General features: G+C 37.3%; 3 protein-coding genes, 1 long non-coding RNA gene and 1 other non-coding gene across 5 annotated transcripts; 1 reads left to right on the top strand and 4 right to left on the bottom strand.

The window, feature by feature from the left end:
• Positions 1-1,708: 1,708 nt before the first annotated feature.
• LOC126593805 (uncharacterized) lies at positions 1,709-2,408 on the bottom strand. The gene is made up of 2 exons (XR_007613036.1): positions 2,207-2,408; positions 1,709-1,996 (listed from the first exon to the last, which is right to left on the bottom strand). It is a non-coding gene; the product is annotated as an uncharacterized LOC126593805 (long non-coding RNA).
• A 1,042-nt stretch (positions 2,409-3,450) lies between these two features.
• LOC126594299 (probable proteasome inhibitor) lies at positions 3,451-7,190 on the bottom strand. Its single transcript, XM_050260543.1, has 8 exons — positions 6,917-7,190; positions 6,645-6,816; positions 6,393-6,545; positions 6,088-6,180; positions 5,013-5,090; positions 4,883-4,911; positions 4,642-4,789; positions 3,451-3,698 (listed from the first exon to the last, which is right to left on the bottom strand). Exons 1-8 carry the CDS (start codon positions 7,089-7,091, stop codon positions 3,626-3,628), a joined length of 921 nt encoding a protein of 306 aa, XP_050116500.1. The 5' UTR covers positions 7,092-7,190; the 3' UTR covers positions 3,451-3,625.
• A 763-nt stretch (positions 7,191-7,953) lies between these two features.
• On the bottom strand, positions 7,954-8,681 carry LOC126594317 (uncharacterized). Its single transcript, XM_050260561.1, has one exon. The coding sequence runs from the start codon at positions 8,525-8,527 to the stop codon at positions 8,069-8,071; it is 459 nt and encodes a 152-aa protein (XP_050116518.1). The 5' UTR covers positions 8,528-8,681; the 3' UTR covers positions 7,954-8,068.
• A 1,935-nt stretch (positions 8,682-10,616) lies between these two features.
• On the bottom strand, positions 10,617-10,687 carry TRNAG-GCC (transfer RNA glycine (anticodon GCC)). Its single transcript has one exon. It is a non-coding gene; the product is annotated as a tRNA-Gly (tRNA).
• A 3,058-nt stretch (positions 10,688-13,745) lies between these two features.
• Positions 13,746-15,229, top strand: LOC126594529 (uncharacterized). The gene has a single exon (XM_050260882.1). The coding sequence runs from the start codon at positions 13,746-13,748 to the stop codon at positions 14,937-14,939; it is 1,194 nt and encodes a 397-aa protein (XP_050116839.1). The 3' UTR covers positions 14,940-15,229.
• The last annotated feature ends 3,602 nt before the right edge of the window (positions 15,230-18,831 follow it).

Here is an 18,831-nt window from a genome sequence, read left to right as displayed (position 1 = left end):
TTTTTTTTTTATGTTTAGTTTTGAACTAGTTTAATTAATTTAGTTTAGTTTAGTTTATCTTAGTTTAGTCCTGGTCTCACCTAGCGAGTGTTGTGGCCTCGCTGCAACATTGGTTGGATATTGTTTTCGCATTGAGCGATGTGTTATGTGGTCTCGTCTACCTACGATGACTTTATGTGGTCTCGTTCCCGCAATGACTTTATGTGGCCTCGCTCTTTGGCAATGACCCTTTGCAGTTGCTGATACAAACATGTTATATCTATCGTTCCGTGATAGTTTTGTATGGTGGCGTGCAAAGTTTTCGCATATGTGGTAGCCGTTTAGGGATTTTATTATTGTTGTCTTGCTTGAGCAAATTTACCTCCAAATCATTATTTGATCACTAGATTATTGTACCCAATTGGCACCTATGTACTGTTTGAGATGTTGAATGAAATATCAATCTATCGTTGCTTGTCAAAAAAAAAAAAAAAAAAAAACTCTACAATTTCTACCCATTCAAATTTTCATTGCAAATCTACAACGATAGTTGATTTTTTTTTCTTCAGATCTACAAGAGATAGTTCGAAAACTAAAAATCAATAAAAAATAGTTAATTGATCAGTGGAAAATGTATATTGAAATGGTATTATATTACCTAATAGGAATCACCATAATTATTTGAAATGAAGCAAGACTTTTTTGTATACTACATTTCGTGTAAATCATCCCCCAACTACAGAAAAACATCACAAACATCATATTTTACTGCTCTCCCTCCATAAGAGATCAATTTTTGTTTTTATTAGGACATGGATGATAAAGAAATATCTATTCCTTGCACAATACATTAAAAACATATTTTGACAATTAAAATGAAAAGGAACTAACTCAAGACATTTTTAGGTGCGTGTACAGTCCATAATTAAAAAAGCCTCTCGCACGCACATGAATGCGTGTGAAAAAGGCTAGTGCACGCGCACGAGCGCGTGTGTGTGTAAGGAGTACCCCTAAATGGTGAAACATTCAAAATATTATAAAATGCCTTGTGGACTATGGAAATGCCAATTGTCCCTCCCCCAGTTAAGATTTTTAAATAGAGCAATTAATTTTAATAAAATTCCAAACTAACAAAACAAAAGCATGGTGGGTGTTTTTCTTCTTTTATTTCTTTAAATTTTTTAATAAACAAAAAATTATAAATAAAGAATAAGATGTAAAAGAGCAAATTGCCACAAACTCAAGTGGCTAGTACGTATAATATGTTCTACTTTCGAAAGCTCTCACGTGAGTGTTAACTGCCTCTGTGGAATTGGCACATGGAAACCTATATACGATGAAGGGGTCTCTAGAAGTCAATTATTAGAGCAGCAGCAAAATCCACCTGTGAAGAAACTTCAGCCACGTTCCTAATCTCACTTCCACCTAAAATCTCCCCATAAAAACACACACTATGATCAAAACCTCAGCACCTTGGATTGGTTCTCTGAGTAGATGTTAGCAGGTTTTTCCTTTTTTCTTTTTTATATGATCGATATTTGGAGGGGAAAAATGAACTGAGAACTTTAACAGTAAAGATAAATGTTGTTAACCAACTATGCTACCAGTCGCCTTAAGAAAATCGGCTCATAACTTAATTAGGTCAATACATAAAGTTTTATGTAACTAGCATCAAATATCTTCCGATTAGGCAATTATTAGTTCAGAATCATTAGTATTAGACAGGCAATCAAACAGAGAATCATAGAACTCCATCAGCTATAAATTAACGGTTGACATATTCCAGCTTAAAGGGGAGAAAAAACCTCTAATTCTACTAGTATATGGGGTATTTTACAAAGTACAGAGAATAAGAGAAAGCCAATGAAAACAAAATATCTCTTGGACTGTTAATGCTGTTTCCAAGGATGACATTTCAGCTTAGTGCAAGATCCATTCCACGTACTTGTGCATTCACCTCCAGCTCCATCACAACACTCGCAAACTATTCCGAGTGTTCCAAAAACCTTCGCATATCCTGCAATTTGTTCACACAACACATCTAAGTCAATTCAATTATATCCAAAATCAGATACTGTACTGTGATGCCCCAGTAGCGGTATTTCAAACCAAACATGCATGCATGCGTGACACTGCGTGATGGTTTTTGAAATACCGCAACAACGTGACGAGTTTCTCTCAGTTTGGGGTTACATGTAGGACATAGTATGTTGCTTGGACTTTTAACCTTGTTGTGGCGTGAGGGAGAGTGGCCTTCCTTCAGCACCTGAAGATTTCCCAGATGTAAAAAGAACGACTAGAAGCAACAAGAAAGGAAGAAGAGAATACTTTGGGAGGCTCATATCTGTGCTTTTTTCCCCAGCAAAATCTGTGCTTTTGCAGCTGCAGCAGGTCCAGGAATTAGTAAAGGTAGTGCGTTCCGAAGTATATATTTTAACTCGAACTAGAAAGGATATATATATATAAGAACAATGATGGATTGTTTTTTTTTATATTTAAAATGTCTTAATCAATGTAGAATAAGTACTGTGCTTCTAGAGAAAATGCTGGGAAATGTTTCACACGTTGCCCGGAGTCTTACGTCTCTGCAGGATTTGGAATTTGACATGGAATTGCATGGAAGCTTCCTTCTCACTCCTAGATTTTCAAGTGGCGGTTCATATTGTGGCCGACTCTAATAATGGAGAGAAACAACCAAAATATTATGTGTCAGAAGTTATAATGAATTGGTGATATACTTTTTAAACATGTGTGTAATTTTTATTGAATAGATGATGGCACTAGGTCAATATTTATTTTTTAATACAAACGATATTTTACAGTTATTTGACTTACAGGAATGAAGATCGGAACTCAAACACTACTTTAGGTTGCAAGAGAAAATCTCTCCTCATTATCTCTACAACTTGGAGAGAGACTTACTTACACCATTTTAAATGCCGCCATGATAACGCAATTTCATGTGAAAACATTAAATCACATGTCATCGTGCTACTGATCCAAGTTGCCAAGTGACATCTAGAAGGGTGCAGATGAGTCATTTCAAAACATGAGTCGATCAACGTATCGGATTCTTGTAATCCTGTGATGGTCGTTGAGACAAGGGAAAACTGCCTTTTTGGGACTTGAATTTTCTAGAAAAATGTACTTTCTTCATTCATTTTCTTCTAGGAAAACGTACTTTCTTCATTCATTTTCTTCAAAGTATAGAGACATGTTTTCAAGGGAGCTAGAAGCAGATTACCTATGCAGTGTATCGGCCTTCACGTAAGGGGCGGGACATATGATATTTGTGGTCAATTTTTCTTAGGAAATTCAAGGAAAGGGTAGTGATAAAAAGTGCAATACATCATGAACAACACGGAGACCGTTTCGGAAGGGCTTAAACCGCTTCTAGACTGTCAAAAATCCGTCACCTACGCAAAACCGAATAGCACGAACAAATTGCTGACCGAAAGGACGTTCGGGATCTTAAATAAAGAGCATCTGATACTCTTATGAAAACATCTCCATTACAATGTTAAAGTTTACACAGCAACTTGCATGCCAAACAAGAAAGCAAGAACAAAAAAGTGATCCTCTGTCAGCTCCTTGTAGTCCTCAAGTTTCTTATTTGATGACAAACTACATGTCTAGCACAGCATACCTAAATGAAATCTGAGCCGCTCCCGAAATGCTCCAGATCTGGATGAGTGCCACCTCCCGGCCTCCGCGGATTCCTGCAAGAAATAGAAATCATACGATATTATACTCCAGGTGAAGGTACATTGATCTGAAAACTTTGCGTCTATCATTCATTATTTGTTAACTCCCAAACGCCGTAAACCATTGTATATTCATTTGTAAAGTAACAGTGAACCCACAGGTAGTAATCTCAATCGATACCACCCTAATGGATTAAGGGCTGGTTTGGTATTGCTGTACTTTGAAAAAAAGCTGATGTGAGAATAAACGGCTGTGCTGTGAGAATAAACGGCTGTGAAATAAATCAACAGATTGTTTGGTAAACTTTTTTATAAAAGTGCTTTTGGAAAAAAAAAAAAAAAAGTCTAATAGTGAGTTTTTTCATTAAAGGAGCACTGTAGCTCCGTGTGCTTTAAAAAAAAGCCAGTTTTCCAAAGCTGCAAATAGTAGCTTCAGCTTTTTCCTTTGATTTCAGCTTATTCTCACAGCAGCTTCCAAAATAAACCTTTTTTTTTCAATTTACCAAACACCTAAAACCCTCACAGCTTTTTTTCATGGGTGATTTTTTTTTAAGCACCTCACTCCCAAACCACCCCTAAGTAGGATCAAAGACCTCGAGTCAAAAGAAGGCTCATTAAACCTATATTTTTGGGCATGTTTTGAGGGGAATAAAAAGGCGCTAAACTAAAAATAATGACAGCTCTATCAGGTTTACCAGGCAAGAAACTAATTTCGATTCCATTTTCCTACCACCGGGGAAATCAGATTTTAGAAAAAGAGAGAAGAGTACAAATAACCAACTCTACACTACCCTTCCAGCACATAATCAAAACAATGACCAACTTTGCCAACCAAAACTGAACAAAAACTGTCATCAACCCTCAAATTCAAGCCACTGAACCATAATGACGGCTGTAAGCCGAATCAGATGGATCATACAACAACCAAGAATTGGTGAAAATTTAGTATTCCACATACCTTGCAAATCGATTACGCTCAAAACCAGGAACACCTGGGGGCCCATAGGGATCAAAACGGGCACCTGGTGGAACACCTTCTGGCCTAGAGGGATCAAAGCCAAACCCAGGCTCTCCAACGCCACCAAACCAACGAGGGTCACGGGGTCCTATTTGCACAAAATGAATGAACTGTGAGTCCCAATAAAAAAAGTAATGTGATTATTATCAGCACAATACGAGTAAATAAGTATTATACAAACCAAGAAGCATGCCTCCACTGCCACCACCCCTGAAAGATTGACATAACAAACACGTTGTCAAATATGGAACAGTAAAACAGGGTTTAAACTGCAATGACCACCAATATGATGCCTTGTTGAAATACAGTACCTTGAAGGGTAGATTCCAGCACCAGGCCCAGGCAAAAGATCACTGCCACCATAAGGCATGATAGGAGGATATACAATTCTGCAAAGCAAGCCAGAAAACATAGTGTAAACTGCATACTTTGAAAACTTATCCATGCAATATATGAGCTAATGTGTAAAGGGGAATAAAACCAGCCACTGAGTTTTTAAGGGTACAAATGAAAATTTTGAACATGACGCTGCTAACTCACTCCGATCACAACAAAAAAGACATATTGTGACAACTGTCTATTTTCTTCCTAACATTATCAATGCAATTCCCAAACTCTCTTAACAACTAACCTCTAATTAATCTGAATGAAAAACTTCCGAAAAAAATTAAAACATTTAGGTTCCTCTCACAAGGTAGAAAAGGATGTCATTTTACTAATATTAATTCAAGAAAGAAAGTTTTTATTTATTTATATTTTAAAGCTAGAAAAGGATAATTTGAACCTCCTAGACTCGTAGTTATTTCCTTGCAAATTGATGGGGAAACTAAGAAGTAAGAATAATCTTCGAAATTAGATAACAAAAATAGTATAGGATGCTATAAACAGGAAAGCAGCTACTTATCCCAACTTGACTTGATTAAACATACTGAAACAAATCTCATACATGGACCCTCTAAATTGAAAATTGGTTAAATGTCGGTCCCATGGCCAAATCCAAATGGTAAAGGCAGTTACACTGCTCCACAAGGCGATGGAATATGACACCACTCGTCAACAGATGAATTCCCAAGAGGGAGGACTGGATCATATGCGACATTAACTTTGTAATGTACAGACATCAACTGTGACTTGGTAATGTACAGACATCAACTGTCTGCTCCGTTTTGTTAGGGACTGAATACCTCAACAAACATATAATCTAACAATCTGGGGGGGTGTAACAGGCAGGTAGCTACGAAAAAAAGCACGTAAGATTTATCAAACAAACTTTCTACAAAACCCAAAGCATAAGCTAGCAAAACTTAACAAGCATACAGACCGCTTAGAATTGCATGCAGAGAGACATAAAAATACATAAATGCAGAGAGAGCGAGAGATAGATACCCTGAAGGATCAGTGTAAGGGTCTGGAGGTCCAGTGTAAAAGCCTGAAGGTCCAGAAACAGGCTCAGTTGTTGATCTCTCACTCCTTTCTGAACTGCAAAGTTCCATAACAAAAAGGCAAAGTAATCCGTAATAAGAACATTCACTGATTCTTAACCTTCATATCCATAAATGTGTATAACTAATAACGGTGACTACTTTAGCACAGTCCTAGTACAATCCAACATAAAAATGTGCATGTAAAACTCAGATTAAAAACAAAAATTTCAGCAGAACCGAAGCGAATGCAAGACACTACCCAGTTACCTTTCAAGGTTACTTGAAGAACCGGATGTGGAAGATGCAGACCCATATAATTTTGACAGAACTTCAGTATCCAAATTCTTCACTAAATTCTCCAAATTCTTGAACTGTGTGGAGTAATTGCTCCCCCCATCCTCTCCAACATATTCACCAACGCTGAAATTCATTTCGAAAACCACCGAAACCCCATTAACAAGCAACAATTATAAGAACCCAATTTTGTAAAAACACAAAATAAATGCAGCAGAAACTTACTCGATTTCGAGATGGACGGGCTGAGAACTCCCATCAGCCAGAGCATCCACAAGTAACTTGTCGTTCATTACAAGGCATTTAACAAGCACCTTCTTCGAGCCCTTTTCTGGGTTTATATAGACAAATGCGTACTCGCCGTCGAGCTCGTTCCACTGCTCCATGCCCACTTCATCTGCAACCCCAAATTAACAAAAACCCAGAAATTTTTTTGAGAGAAATTATCAAAATTGTAAGAGAAATTAAACATTTATCGAAATTAAGCATGTGGGTACCCGTAGAAGACGAGGAGAGAGCGGAATCGGAGAAGGCGGGGGGACCAGAGGCGGTGAGAACGTAGCCGGCGGCAAGGAAGGAGGCGTGAACGGCGAAGGCGACCTTGTCATCGTTGTTGCGGAAGGTCGGCCTCGCGGCTCTGATCACGGCCATCACCGACTTGTCGTTCGCCATGGCTTTGTGAATCAGTGAGATCGATCGGTGGTTTTTTCTCTTTGCTGTTTCTTGCGCGGGAGGAAAGGCTTTGGGAAACTGGAAGACAAAAGAAGAGAGAACAGACGAGAGTGTTCGCGGTTCAGTGACTATAGCTTTGGGCCCAATGGAGTCGGTAGCGGCCCAGTATAATTCAAACGGTCGGTAAAATGCAAAAGGAAGTAATTTTGACACTATCTTTTTAGTTTTTTAGACAGTCGCGTTTAATCTTGATTGTTGATTTTATTTGATTTGTTCCGGCTGATAATTATAAAAAAAAGAGGTATGTGAGAAGATAAAAAAGTGTATGAAAGTCAATAATCACGAAGATTATTTTGACTTTGCATTTCTAGTCTACCGATGTGTGACATGTTGGTCATATCGTGGAAGATTCGGAAGCCCTATTGCAATCGATCACTGGGGTTTAATCGGCCCATATGAAACGCTAATCCAACGGTGTTGTGTGGTGCCTCATCTGTTTTGGTTTTCGGTCTGATCTTGATTGTTGTTGGTTCGGGAAACCACCATATGTAATGAGTGACTTCTTGTTTTGCGAAAAACCTTCCTCCATTGTAACTTTCTTCCTCTTAGTGCTTTCGAATTAAATCTGGCTTTTACCTTAAAAAGGACACAAAAATTGGCCTCATAACTGACACTCTTTAATCGCGGTGATCATATCATCGTACTTGGGACTCATCTATATTAGAAAGTATGTTAGCCACGAGATTATTTTTGTATGTCTAAACAACATTATTCTTACCTAATTGATGTGAAATATCAAATATCAAATGAATTCGTGATCAAATTATGTGGTCGTCCAATTTCTATCAATACTAGTTGCAATGTTCAAGGCACAGATAATTGACATGGCTTCAATATCATATTTCTACTTTGTATTTATTTCTTTACAGTAACATAACCTCACATATGACACACCCATTTACATCCATACAACAGAACTAGGGACTAGAACCAGTAGTACTAGTCACCGAACCTTTATGTTTTGCAGTGGCTCTAATGTAACAGAAAATTGCCACTAAGAAGGTTGTCGCAAGCCCTCCGAGGATCACACCGCCTCCGGCAACCGACTTGTCCATTGAGTGGTGGTGCTTTTGGATGTGGATCTCCTGCTCAAGAATGCTCACGCTCTCTCCGGTCTCCGGTGTTTCCCTCGTCAGAGATGGTGCACTTCTTGGGCTTAAAGCTGGCGCATCAGAAGACTTAGGGTTGGTCTTACTAGGGTTGTGCTTTCCCAACTTCCTAGTTATAGGTGGAAAGGGACTTGGAGCTGGATTGCTTGAGAGTGAAGCTAAAGTAGACTGCTCTAGGGTTTGATGAGCCACTTCATTAGCCATGGTTACACTCACATAAGCAGCTCCCAAGATCAAGAAAAGGAGAAGAAATTGATATTGAGCCATTTTCGGAAATGGGTTTTTTTTTTTTTTTTTTTTTTCCGAACGAGAAAACGATGAATAGTATCGACCGATAAAATAAAGGATTACAAGTTTACAACTGAGAGAAAAAAAAAAAGTTAGGAAATCGGGTGTTGGATGATTGTGTTTGGAGGGAAGAGGAGGATGATCAGATCGGTTCTTTGAGAGCAATATATATAGGGGTTTGCATGTGAGAAGAGTGCATGCAGATCCTATAATCGTGCGGTTAATTAGATGGAAAGTTCGAATTGTTGGATTCTAGTCATAATTTATTCATCCCCGTACTTGATTAATGGCGTTGTCTGTGAGAAGGAGAAATGCAAGAAGATTACACGTGTAAACATTAGAATATTAGAAATACAACTAATATTTGAATCAAGGGAACAAGATCTGTAAAATGTTTATATCTATGTCAAGTTGTACATGAAATTAATTTGAATATAAGTTAATGTCCGATAAAAAATAAACATAGGGTAGCTCTAGTTCCAAAGATCTATTTCTAAAGAATGGAAGATGGTCAGAAGTTGCTAAATTTTGGTCGGTGTTTTTCATATCAATCATATCCATTGCTTGGGAATGGCAAAAGCTCATATACATGGTGATCAGTGACCATTCCCTTAGCAGTAGGTCTAGCTAGCTAGCAACTTACTAGATGACACCATTCTCTAATTTCTTCAATATATCTTGTTTCGTGCGTACGCGTTGAATTGCATTGAGGTTGTTTGGCGACTCATTCTGAATTGGACTATATCAAATAAGCACATATATGACCATTTTAGTAAACTTATAAAAAAATGAAATTGCGCAGACTTATTAAATTGGACAACAGTCCAAACATAGTCTCATGAATTTTCTTTGAACATAAAAAATTTCATATGACTGCTGAAACTCAATCGAATATGATCTAGTCCCAGCAACTAAACATCGGAAGAATGGTAAAATTATTTTTGAGAAACAACCCCAAAATGAACCAAATAAATATGGTGTCCCAAAAATTAGCATAAGGTTGTGTCCTCGTCTGTGAACATCTAAAAAACATCAGAATTCTAACTAGACATTAATGTTGAGAATTCTTGAATAGAACAGAGCCACATGCATGCTAAAATTATGATTCCGATGTTCAAGCATTCATGCATTGAGCTTTGCTTTCTGGACTTATGATTCTATGAACGTATAAAATAATTGTCGGTTCGAGTGGTTCGATTGTACAGCCGGGGGATGCATTTTCATGATCTTGGTTGTATGTGATGAAATTGAGGTTCCACCATAAAACTAATTGGCAATATAAGGAGTAGTCCAAGACCATATAAGCACATAGTAACCTTGTCCTTCATTGACGTGGAACAACTCTCAACAGTATGCATATCCATTAAATATGTACATCGATCGTATATCTTGATTTGATTGTATATAAGAGCCCTTTCGATAGAGTTGGTGAAAAACAATAGCAGCACCATGGAATCTACAAACCTGCATTGTACGTAGTAGTGTTTGGGGAATCAGAGACACAGCGGAGGGTTTCATGATATTTTAAGAACCCACTCTCTGTTTCTTCGCAACTTCTCATGCAATATTTTATTTCATTTTTTATGAAATCAAGTACTTGTTTAGTTATAAAAATTAGATTAGGAAGATGCGATCGTCATCATGCAGCAGGAAACAACACATGTTTTGGACAACTTGAGACCGCAGCGGTGTGTCTCATATGGATATTACAAGGTTTTTGTCAAATTGTCAGTCACTGTCTGTGCATGGAGGGTGTGTGATTGGATTAGGGTTGCTTGCTTTCATTTTTATAAGATGATGAATTGTTTAGCTGGAGATACTAAGCCAGCTCATCGACTGGTGAATGGTGATAGGCAAACCCTAGTCGGGCAAAGAGATTGGCTGTAGTTTGCACGTGCGCAGAGGCTCCTCGCTGTCACGAACACACGTGCCTCCCGGCTTCAACTCTCGAGCCAGGCAGATTCAATTGGTTGCTGTGAAACTGGCTGTAACTTTGTTCGATCAGAATTCACAGTCCGAAAAGTGCCAAAAAAATAAAATGGCTCTAGAAAAAGATTAAAAAGAGAAGTGCACCAGCCGGGAATCGAACCCGGGTCTGTACCGTGGCAGGGTACTATTCTACCACTAGACCACTGGTGCTTCTTGTTAAGAAGGCTAGGATTTATTATTTTGACATCGCATCGGTTTATGCCTTCTGGCTATTTGACCTTTGGATCCTTTGCCAAATTGACAACTGGACAACCATGTGAACAATTTTGAGAGCTTTACGTAAATTAATGAAACAATTGAATTATTTTTGTCCCTTTAAAAATAGAGAACTATCATTAGAATTCCAAAAATCTTACTATGTATTCCTTATAAGTGTATTTTTCTTTCTATTATAGAAATTTTGAAATGCAAAATGAGATTTTAGGAGTGCCAATAACAATTCTATTAAAAATAATAACAAGATAATTAAAAAATATATATTCTTCTTCATTAATAATAACTTGATACTTCATATGCTTGAAAACGATAATCATTTGCACAATTTGGTTATAATGGTGTAAATGTGGCTTCTATTTACTCTAGAAAACGGGTTCCACATTTGCAATGTTATCAATTTAGTGAATACGATTAAATAGTGAAAACATAACTTGATATGATTTCAAACCATTCTTGTGTACTATTTGAGAAAATTAAAACTTATTGATCTATTTTAAATATACCCCAAACTTGAAAAGCGTAAAATGTAATTAATCCAAATGTCAAGTAGTTTTTTTTATTTTATTTTTTTATTTTTTTTATTTTTTTAAGTAGTTACTCCAACTGCCAAATATTAGCTTTTTCATAAACAAAGGTATAATGGCAAACCAATAAAAACTAACTAAAATTTAATTTTTTTTTTTTAAAAAAAAAAAAAAAAAAAAAACGTCCCAAATGAATCTCCTATATTTTTCTTTGAATAGATGAAAAATTTGATCAATTCCATCAAAATAAAAGATATTGAATAACTCATTATTAATTATACGGATCATGAAAATTGAAATGATCATGGAAGTTTCCTCCGTGGTTCGTCTTCCATGACTACCAATCACAAAAAATTGATGACAAGAGTTTTTTTTGTGAACCATTATACTCATCTTTTATTTTTTGAAACAACGATGATTATTGATGCTCGTTAGAAGTACTCATTCGGTTTTAAATCGTTCCAAACTCCTTATGTAATTTCTCTTTTCTTTTCTATACACATCCTATTACTTTTGATAACTAATCCTTGAGCATTTTCCTCCAATCCACCTTCTTTTCAAGTCTTCAAACAAACTGCACATCATGAGATGGTGGATGATACCAAAATTATTCTATTTGTCATTACTTTAATGGTTTCTGAGTGCCTTTAGTTACATCACCTCTTCTTTCTAGGGAATATTAGTTCACCAACGGGTGTTAGCTAGACCTATCATTTTAAACCTAACTTGTTAAGTCGAACTCAAGCCACCGTTTAAATTAGCATTCGGGTGAATACTTAATGTGTCCGGTCCTTAACGAATGAACCTGTTAATAATTCGTTAAGGAACGAGTCATTTCGAATTTACCTGCAAAACCGGTTAACATCCCTTAACAGCCGTTAATTGAGGGTGTTTGTGTAATTTAAAAAATAAAAGGGTATCATTTCTCTTGAGGCAGTGCCATCACTCGACGAAAACCCCTCCCTCAACTGTCTTGTCTACGCAACCACGACACCCCCACTCACTTCTTAGCCCCTTGCGCCATCAACCGTTTCGGCGCCAACCTCTTTCACCCACCCAAAGTTCTCTATCCTCCCTCTCTCCCGTAATTCTGGAGATCTGGGAAGGAAATTAACATGCATGAATTAGTTTAATCCAATAATAATGAAATCAGCAAAATGGAAAGACAATATTTCTGAAGTTGTTCTAATCCCATTGGCTTAAATTTTAATATGTGATAGACATCAAGCTGGAGAACAGATGAATGAGGAGGTTGTTATTCGATGGAGATGGAAGGGGCAATGAGGGAGGAAGAAGGGTATTTGGATATGAATGTTTGGCAGCCAGTTAATTTGACGGATGCAGAAAGCTAAATGCAGGTGGCAGCTTTTGCGAAAATCAACAACAGGTGGCGGCATAAGAAAAATAGTTTCATGGAAAACTTATACACAATCTATCTTTTCAGAAAATAAAGTCAAATGGAATGCAAAATGTTAAAAAAATAAAAAAATAAATAAAAATGTTAGCAGGTGGAATGAGTAGCGTATTAATTTAACGGGTTGGGTTTGAGTAACCTGTTAGTTTAACTTATTGGGTTTAGGTGTTAACGGATCGGATTAAAAATGACCCAAATCCAATAAAATCGACTCATTTACAAGTCTAACATTAGCTATATTATATATGCATTAGACCATCTTCAACTCATAATACTAAATCCAATTAATATCAGCCACAGATTCCACTTTTAGTTGCCATTTTTGGTGTGAGCGTCATGCTGCTACTACCAATTCACTGTTATAATATATATTTGCATCTATTTTTACTTTTGTAACATGGGAAGGTCCGAATACCCACCCTCATCACTTTGAACGCATGAGCCGACAATATTTGTATTCATTTATTAATTTATACCATATGTTCATCATGTATGAATTTTTATCGTTCATTCGTATTATCTCTACTAATTAATAAAATACTCATTGTCAATCAAAATTCTATGAAATTATCAGTTTAACCCTTTAATTAAAACAGAACATGAATAAGAAATATGGGTAGAAATGTAATTTCACACAACCAAATTTTGTTGTTTTTTTTTTCAAAACCTCACCTACATATAATCCTAACATATCTCTAATTAAAAATAAAATAAAATAAAATAAAAACTTCTCACTCTCACATTCTCTATCACTCTTGTCCACTCTCCTTCTATTTCAAAAACAAAAATAAAAAAATTTCACACCCACTTTGTGTGTGCCCATATGCTAGTAATACATAAATTTTTGAAATCTACCAACAATTAATTAGGCTTTACAACAACATTTTATAATCCCTTAAGATTTCCAATATAAGGGAAAGTCATTTTGCTTTTCTGCTTAATCCTTATTATCGTAATTCAAATTTATTTAAATGCTTGATAAAAGTAAGCTCAATTTTCATATTACCGGCCCACAGCTTGTTAACGGCCCGAAAGATAAGCCCAATATTTAACGATGAGCGGGAGCGGGTCCGGGTCGGGTTGTTTCCCTACTGCCTCATCCAAAATGCTAAGAAAGCCAACGGCCATAAACTTGAAACTCCACCCTCCACAGTGGCTCCGCTGCCCTCACTTCCCCCATCTTCTTCCTCCGTTCCAATCTCTGCCAACCCTAATTTCATTTCTCCCAATTCCCCCAATTTCTCACTCAATTTTTAATTCGCTTCCCAAAATGCAGCCCCTCTCGTTCTCCAACGCCTTGACGTCCCCAACCCCTCTCTTCCTCCACACGGAGCTCTCCCACCTTTCCCTCCCATCCCTAACCCTAACCCCCAAACCCATGATAATCCGGATGGGCGGCGGGCCCAGAACCTTCCCCGGAGGCGTATCCAAGTGGCAGTGGAAGCGCATGCAGGCCAAAAAAGCCAAGCAGCTCCTCAAGGCGCGGCTCTGCCGGGAGCGCCAAATATACGAGATGCGAAAGAGGGCCGAGCTCAAAGCTGCAGTGTCCGAGCTCGAGCGGCCGTGGGAGGTCGTGGAGAAAGCTCCGAACTTGTTCTCTGTCAGCGCTGACGAGCAAGTCAAGGTCTTGGCGGATAGGTTTCAGAAGCCCGGTGGGTTCGATTTATGGACGGAGAGGGATGGCCCGCAGCTGTTTAACACCATGGAGGACTTGCCCTCTGCTAGGTTTTTCCCCAAAGGGGTTGTTCATAGTGTGAGGCCGTATAAAAGGATTTCTGAGCTGGAGGAATTGGAGGGTTTGGAGCTTGAAGATGGAGGATTTGGAGGAGCTGAGGAATTGGGTGATGGCTTTAAATTTAAGGGAAAATCGGGAAGTGCGTCATTGGATTTAGAGGACTCAGACGGAGGTTTGAATCTAAAACATTCTCTGGAATCGTTGAGTGTGAATGGCCAAGCTGCGAAGAAGTATAGTGGCAGAGTGGGGAAGAGGGAGAATAGGAGAAAATCTGAGTCTTCAGGTGGGTTTGAAAATGCAGAAGCTGGTTTTGATAGGAAACAGAGAGGACAGAGTCCCACAATGCCCGGTGTAGAAGCTGGTTCTGATAGAAAACAGAGAGGACAGAGTCTCACAATGCGCGGTGGAAAGACTCGGCGTAGTAGACGAAATGGTTCGGGGTCTGAAGTTTTTGATATGAGCTTGCAGCAAGATGGGAGCTATGAACTTAAAGTGCAAAATGGCAAGCCATGAAGTTTGTATTCAGAACTAAGTGAGTGGCAACTGGAGGATCCTAAGAACTCGTAAATTGACCGTGAAGACTTAATTTTGGTGATTATGTGGATCTCTCGTTTGCATTAGTGTTTGATGAAGGATCTTGATTCAGGAAGGCATCACTCTCCCAAACTGTATGTGTATATTTATGTTCTGTAGTTATATTAAGCTGAAGTAGTTGAATGACAATGTAATTTTAGTCAAAGTACACACAACAATACTTATGGACGAATTGATTATAATATGCCAAGTGTTACACGAATTTTTCACATGAATTTGTTGATATTTCAGTCTATACTCTTATTTGTATAATACTTTGAAACATAAGCCACAAGCAGAACTTTAAACTTAACCTTGCATCACTCTGTCATATTGAATGTATTTCTCACATAGATGATGTTCAACACTCACTTCATGAGTTGATGCGGTCCATTTAAATGCTGGGCAAATGCACCACCCGCATATACACCCACTTACACGCTACAGATGTTTGTATTTTTCTCTTTAGTCTTCACGAAGGTTCTTATACATGCTTCTTCAATAAACTCAACGGCAGTTCAAAATGTTAGGTTTTAAGAACATTAATCTGCTCTTTAGAAAAAGAAAGAATGTTATACCCTGTTACTGGGGATAAATGATGAACCACATAGGCGGTAGGTATTAGCATTTCTCTTTCTTGTTTTCGTGGAATCTGAAGCCTATAAATATCGTCACCACAGATTTAACCACAATTAAACCAGTAAAATTGTCTATTGGTGGGCATGTTGCATAAACAGTAATGTTCAGTATGAAGATAAGGTTATCCGGACCATATATTTGGCTCAAAGGGTTTCTTAGAGCACTGACACCATGATGAGTTTATTGTTAAGTAGTTTGCATTTGAGAATTATGTCGACCTCTTTCTGTCATGGGAAAACAGTTTTGAAATGTATATGAATAGGCTTCTCGTGATTTTGGGCCATCCCATTTCTTTTTGCCTATCATTTTTCACTAGTGGACTAGGTGGGTAGTGCACGTATTGTTAAGGTCAGATTTGAAAGCTGATGCTTGTGCTGGAAATGGTGATGAATTTGAAATGTTAGTTTTGATTTTTAAGTTAGATTGGACTCTGATATATCTATAGGTTATTTGAATGTGTACCCCATAGTTTCCTGGTTTTCTACATTGTGCTTAGTTAATACATTGTATAGTTACAATCGTATTTTTCTTTTCTAGGATCACAATTGCATTTGAGAAAGACGATAAGCTTGAAAACTGTAAGAGAAATACAGATCCTCCAGGGTTCTAATCATTATTGAAAGCTTGATGTGAGTTTTTCTGTTGCATTTACCCTGTCATAAAACTTGGAAGGCTTGTGTGTATACTATGTTATCACCTGTTGACGTTCTCTGTGGATTTATTTGCTGTCACACTATTTTAGTTGATTTAATTCTGTGTCATATTAGTACCATAGACACCCGTATAGTTGTTTACACTTTAACCAGAACCAGGATACATGTATTTTATCAGGAATGTCATCCTTGCTCATCTTGATCTTGATCTGTATATTCTATATCAGTCATGATTCATACTTTCTGGGATGGGTAGGTTTTGCTCCACTCATAAGTTGAGGCCTGAAATCTCCATAAGCATTCAAGGTTTGTAATATAACAAAGGCCAGATTTAGCAATCATGTCTAGAAGCACTATACGCTCTTTACTGTGTTCCCACTTACCTACACAGTCGACCTTCATGCTTGTTAAACCTCTGACCCCAAATATTTTACCTGTAAAGCACAAGGGGTTTAATGGGATGTTGTGTGTCTTTTCTTCGTGCCACTCGAATCCGTCTTAAGTGGATTCTATCTTTATCTTCATTTGGGTGGAGGACTTGAGGATTATCGTGCTGACTTTTGGTGTTTAGTTTCTACTTTGCAGATAAGAAATTGACTTTAACTGAGTCGTGATTGCGTATGTTCTTTTTCTTTGATGTTAACTTCGTTTCTCTGTTTTCCAGACATAGAGTTTGTTCAGATGAATTCAAATGAAAACTGAAATGAGCACACAAACTGTCAAAGTGCTTGTTTTGGTTTTAGCTTAACTTCGGAACTCCATTTTTTCTTTCACTCTCCTTTTAATTTGGGATGTGCTATCTCCACATCTCTTTTTACTTCTCCCACACCCCTTGTTAATTTATGTCCTTTGATCTTCTTCAATTCATCCGATCCGACGGCCGAAAATTAAAAGGGTGTGAGAGAAGTAAAAATGGATGTGTGGATATCACATCCCTTTAATTTTAGCTTAATTACTGTCTGGCTGAATTTGATAAAGCTTGCATAAGGGTCTACGAAATTCATTGCACAAAATTTTTTCTCTTTGCCTTAGCCTTAGTGTAGATAAGTTCACAAAGTATTCTGAAAGACAGCCTATGTGCTTGAATTTGATAAAGCTTGAATTTAAGGGTCTACGAAATTCATTGTATAAAATTACGCACGCGGTGGATCACTTTGATTGTGACGGCTTTTCTTTCAACCTACCATATGAGTTCACTATCCTTTCTCATTGCCTCGGTGTAGATTAGTTTAGAAAGTATTCTAAAAGGCAAGCTATGCAATTGACCACTGCAACGGTTAATCATTTAAAAAATCAGGTCGGGTACTTAGGTGGGGCTAGGTGACTTTTTCTTTTTTTTTTCCAAATGAGTTAAGAATCACAGCTTACGATGTCTTAAACAAAAAAGGAAACCAAGACTCTCTCTACGACGGTGTGCATCTTTCTCTGTAATAGTCTCTTCGATATCCATGTTTTAAATTGTATTACTTTATAATTTTATATATCAAGTAAAACAAGGGAAATTATTTATATGTTACATATTAAATTAAATTAAAATAAAAAATCGGCCCAGGCCCTCCTGTCACAGCCACCAGGGCAATTTTCTAAAAAAGAGCCTAGGTGGGTTGGAACCGAGGCGATTTCGTGCAAAACGGCTGGAAAAATCAAGATGGCTCTAGGCGATGCTAGGCGGCTGGGTGGTTTTTTTTTTTTTTTTTTTTTTTTAAATTTTTTTAAAGTCTAAGTTCTAACCCGTGCCCTGCATCTCTCTCTTACTCTAATTTCACAAACAAATACAAAACCAAGCCGTTGTCACTTCGTCTCTCTACCCATTTTTCAAATTCTTCGATTCCTTATTTTCCTCCTATTTTCCATTTTATGTTGTTTTAAATTGTGAATTTGTTGTACATGTGTCATCATACAATACTCCCCACTATGGTTATATGACATATATGTTTAATGTGTTTTTAAATTTTGGACTTGTTGGATTATTGGATACTCTTTTTGCATTTTATCATACATTTTTTGCAAGTGTCAATATGCACTTATTGATATACAAGAAATTTAACTAAATCCGTCTAGGCGCCCGCCTAAACCCCCACCTAGGCACTAGGCACCAGCCCGCCGCCCGACTAGCGCCTAGCGTTTTTTAGAACCTTCTACTTGGGTACTGCCTTGTAATTTTTGGAATATTACAGGATATTGTTTGTAATAAAACAAATTAGGTCAATTACACTTTGCCTCTTTTTAGTTTTGAATCTTTGGTCTTTAGTCGTTTTGAAATTAACCAAAAAAAAAAATTGCAAATTTTTACACTATAGCCACTCGATCAGTCCAATCTTTAGACTAGATGTATTAATAGATTTCGCATAATTTGGCTTATTAATTGATTGGTCTCATGAAACTGTCTTTAGTCTAATTCTACTTTTTAAAACTGAATTTATCTCACTTTGCTATAAATGAAGGATTTATCTCACTACTTTTTGAAATTTGGCTTATTTATTGTTTTCTAAGTGGATATTCAACGTACAATCAAAAAGTAATAATTGATGGTGGCTTTA

Source organism: Malus sylvestris, chromosome 12 (genome assembly GCF_916048215.2).
Source record: "Malus sylvestris chromosome 12, drMalSylv7.2, whole genome shotgun sequence".
Lineage (NCBI taxonomy): Eukaryota > Viridiplantae > Streptophyta > Magnoliopsida > Rosales > Rosaceae > Malus > Malus sylvestris.
The sequence above is the reverse complement of the archived record's forward strand: the minus strand, read 5'-3'. Positions and strand labels throughout refer to the sequence as shown.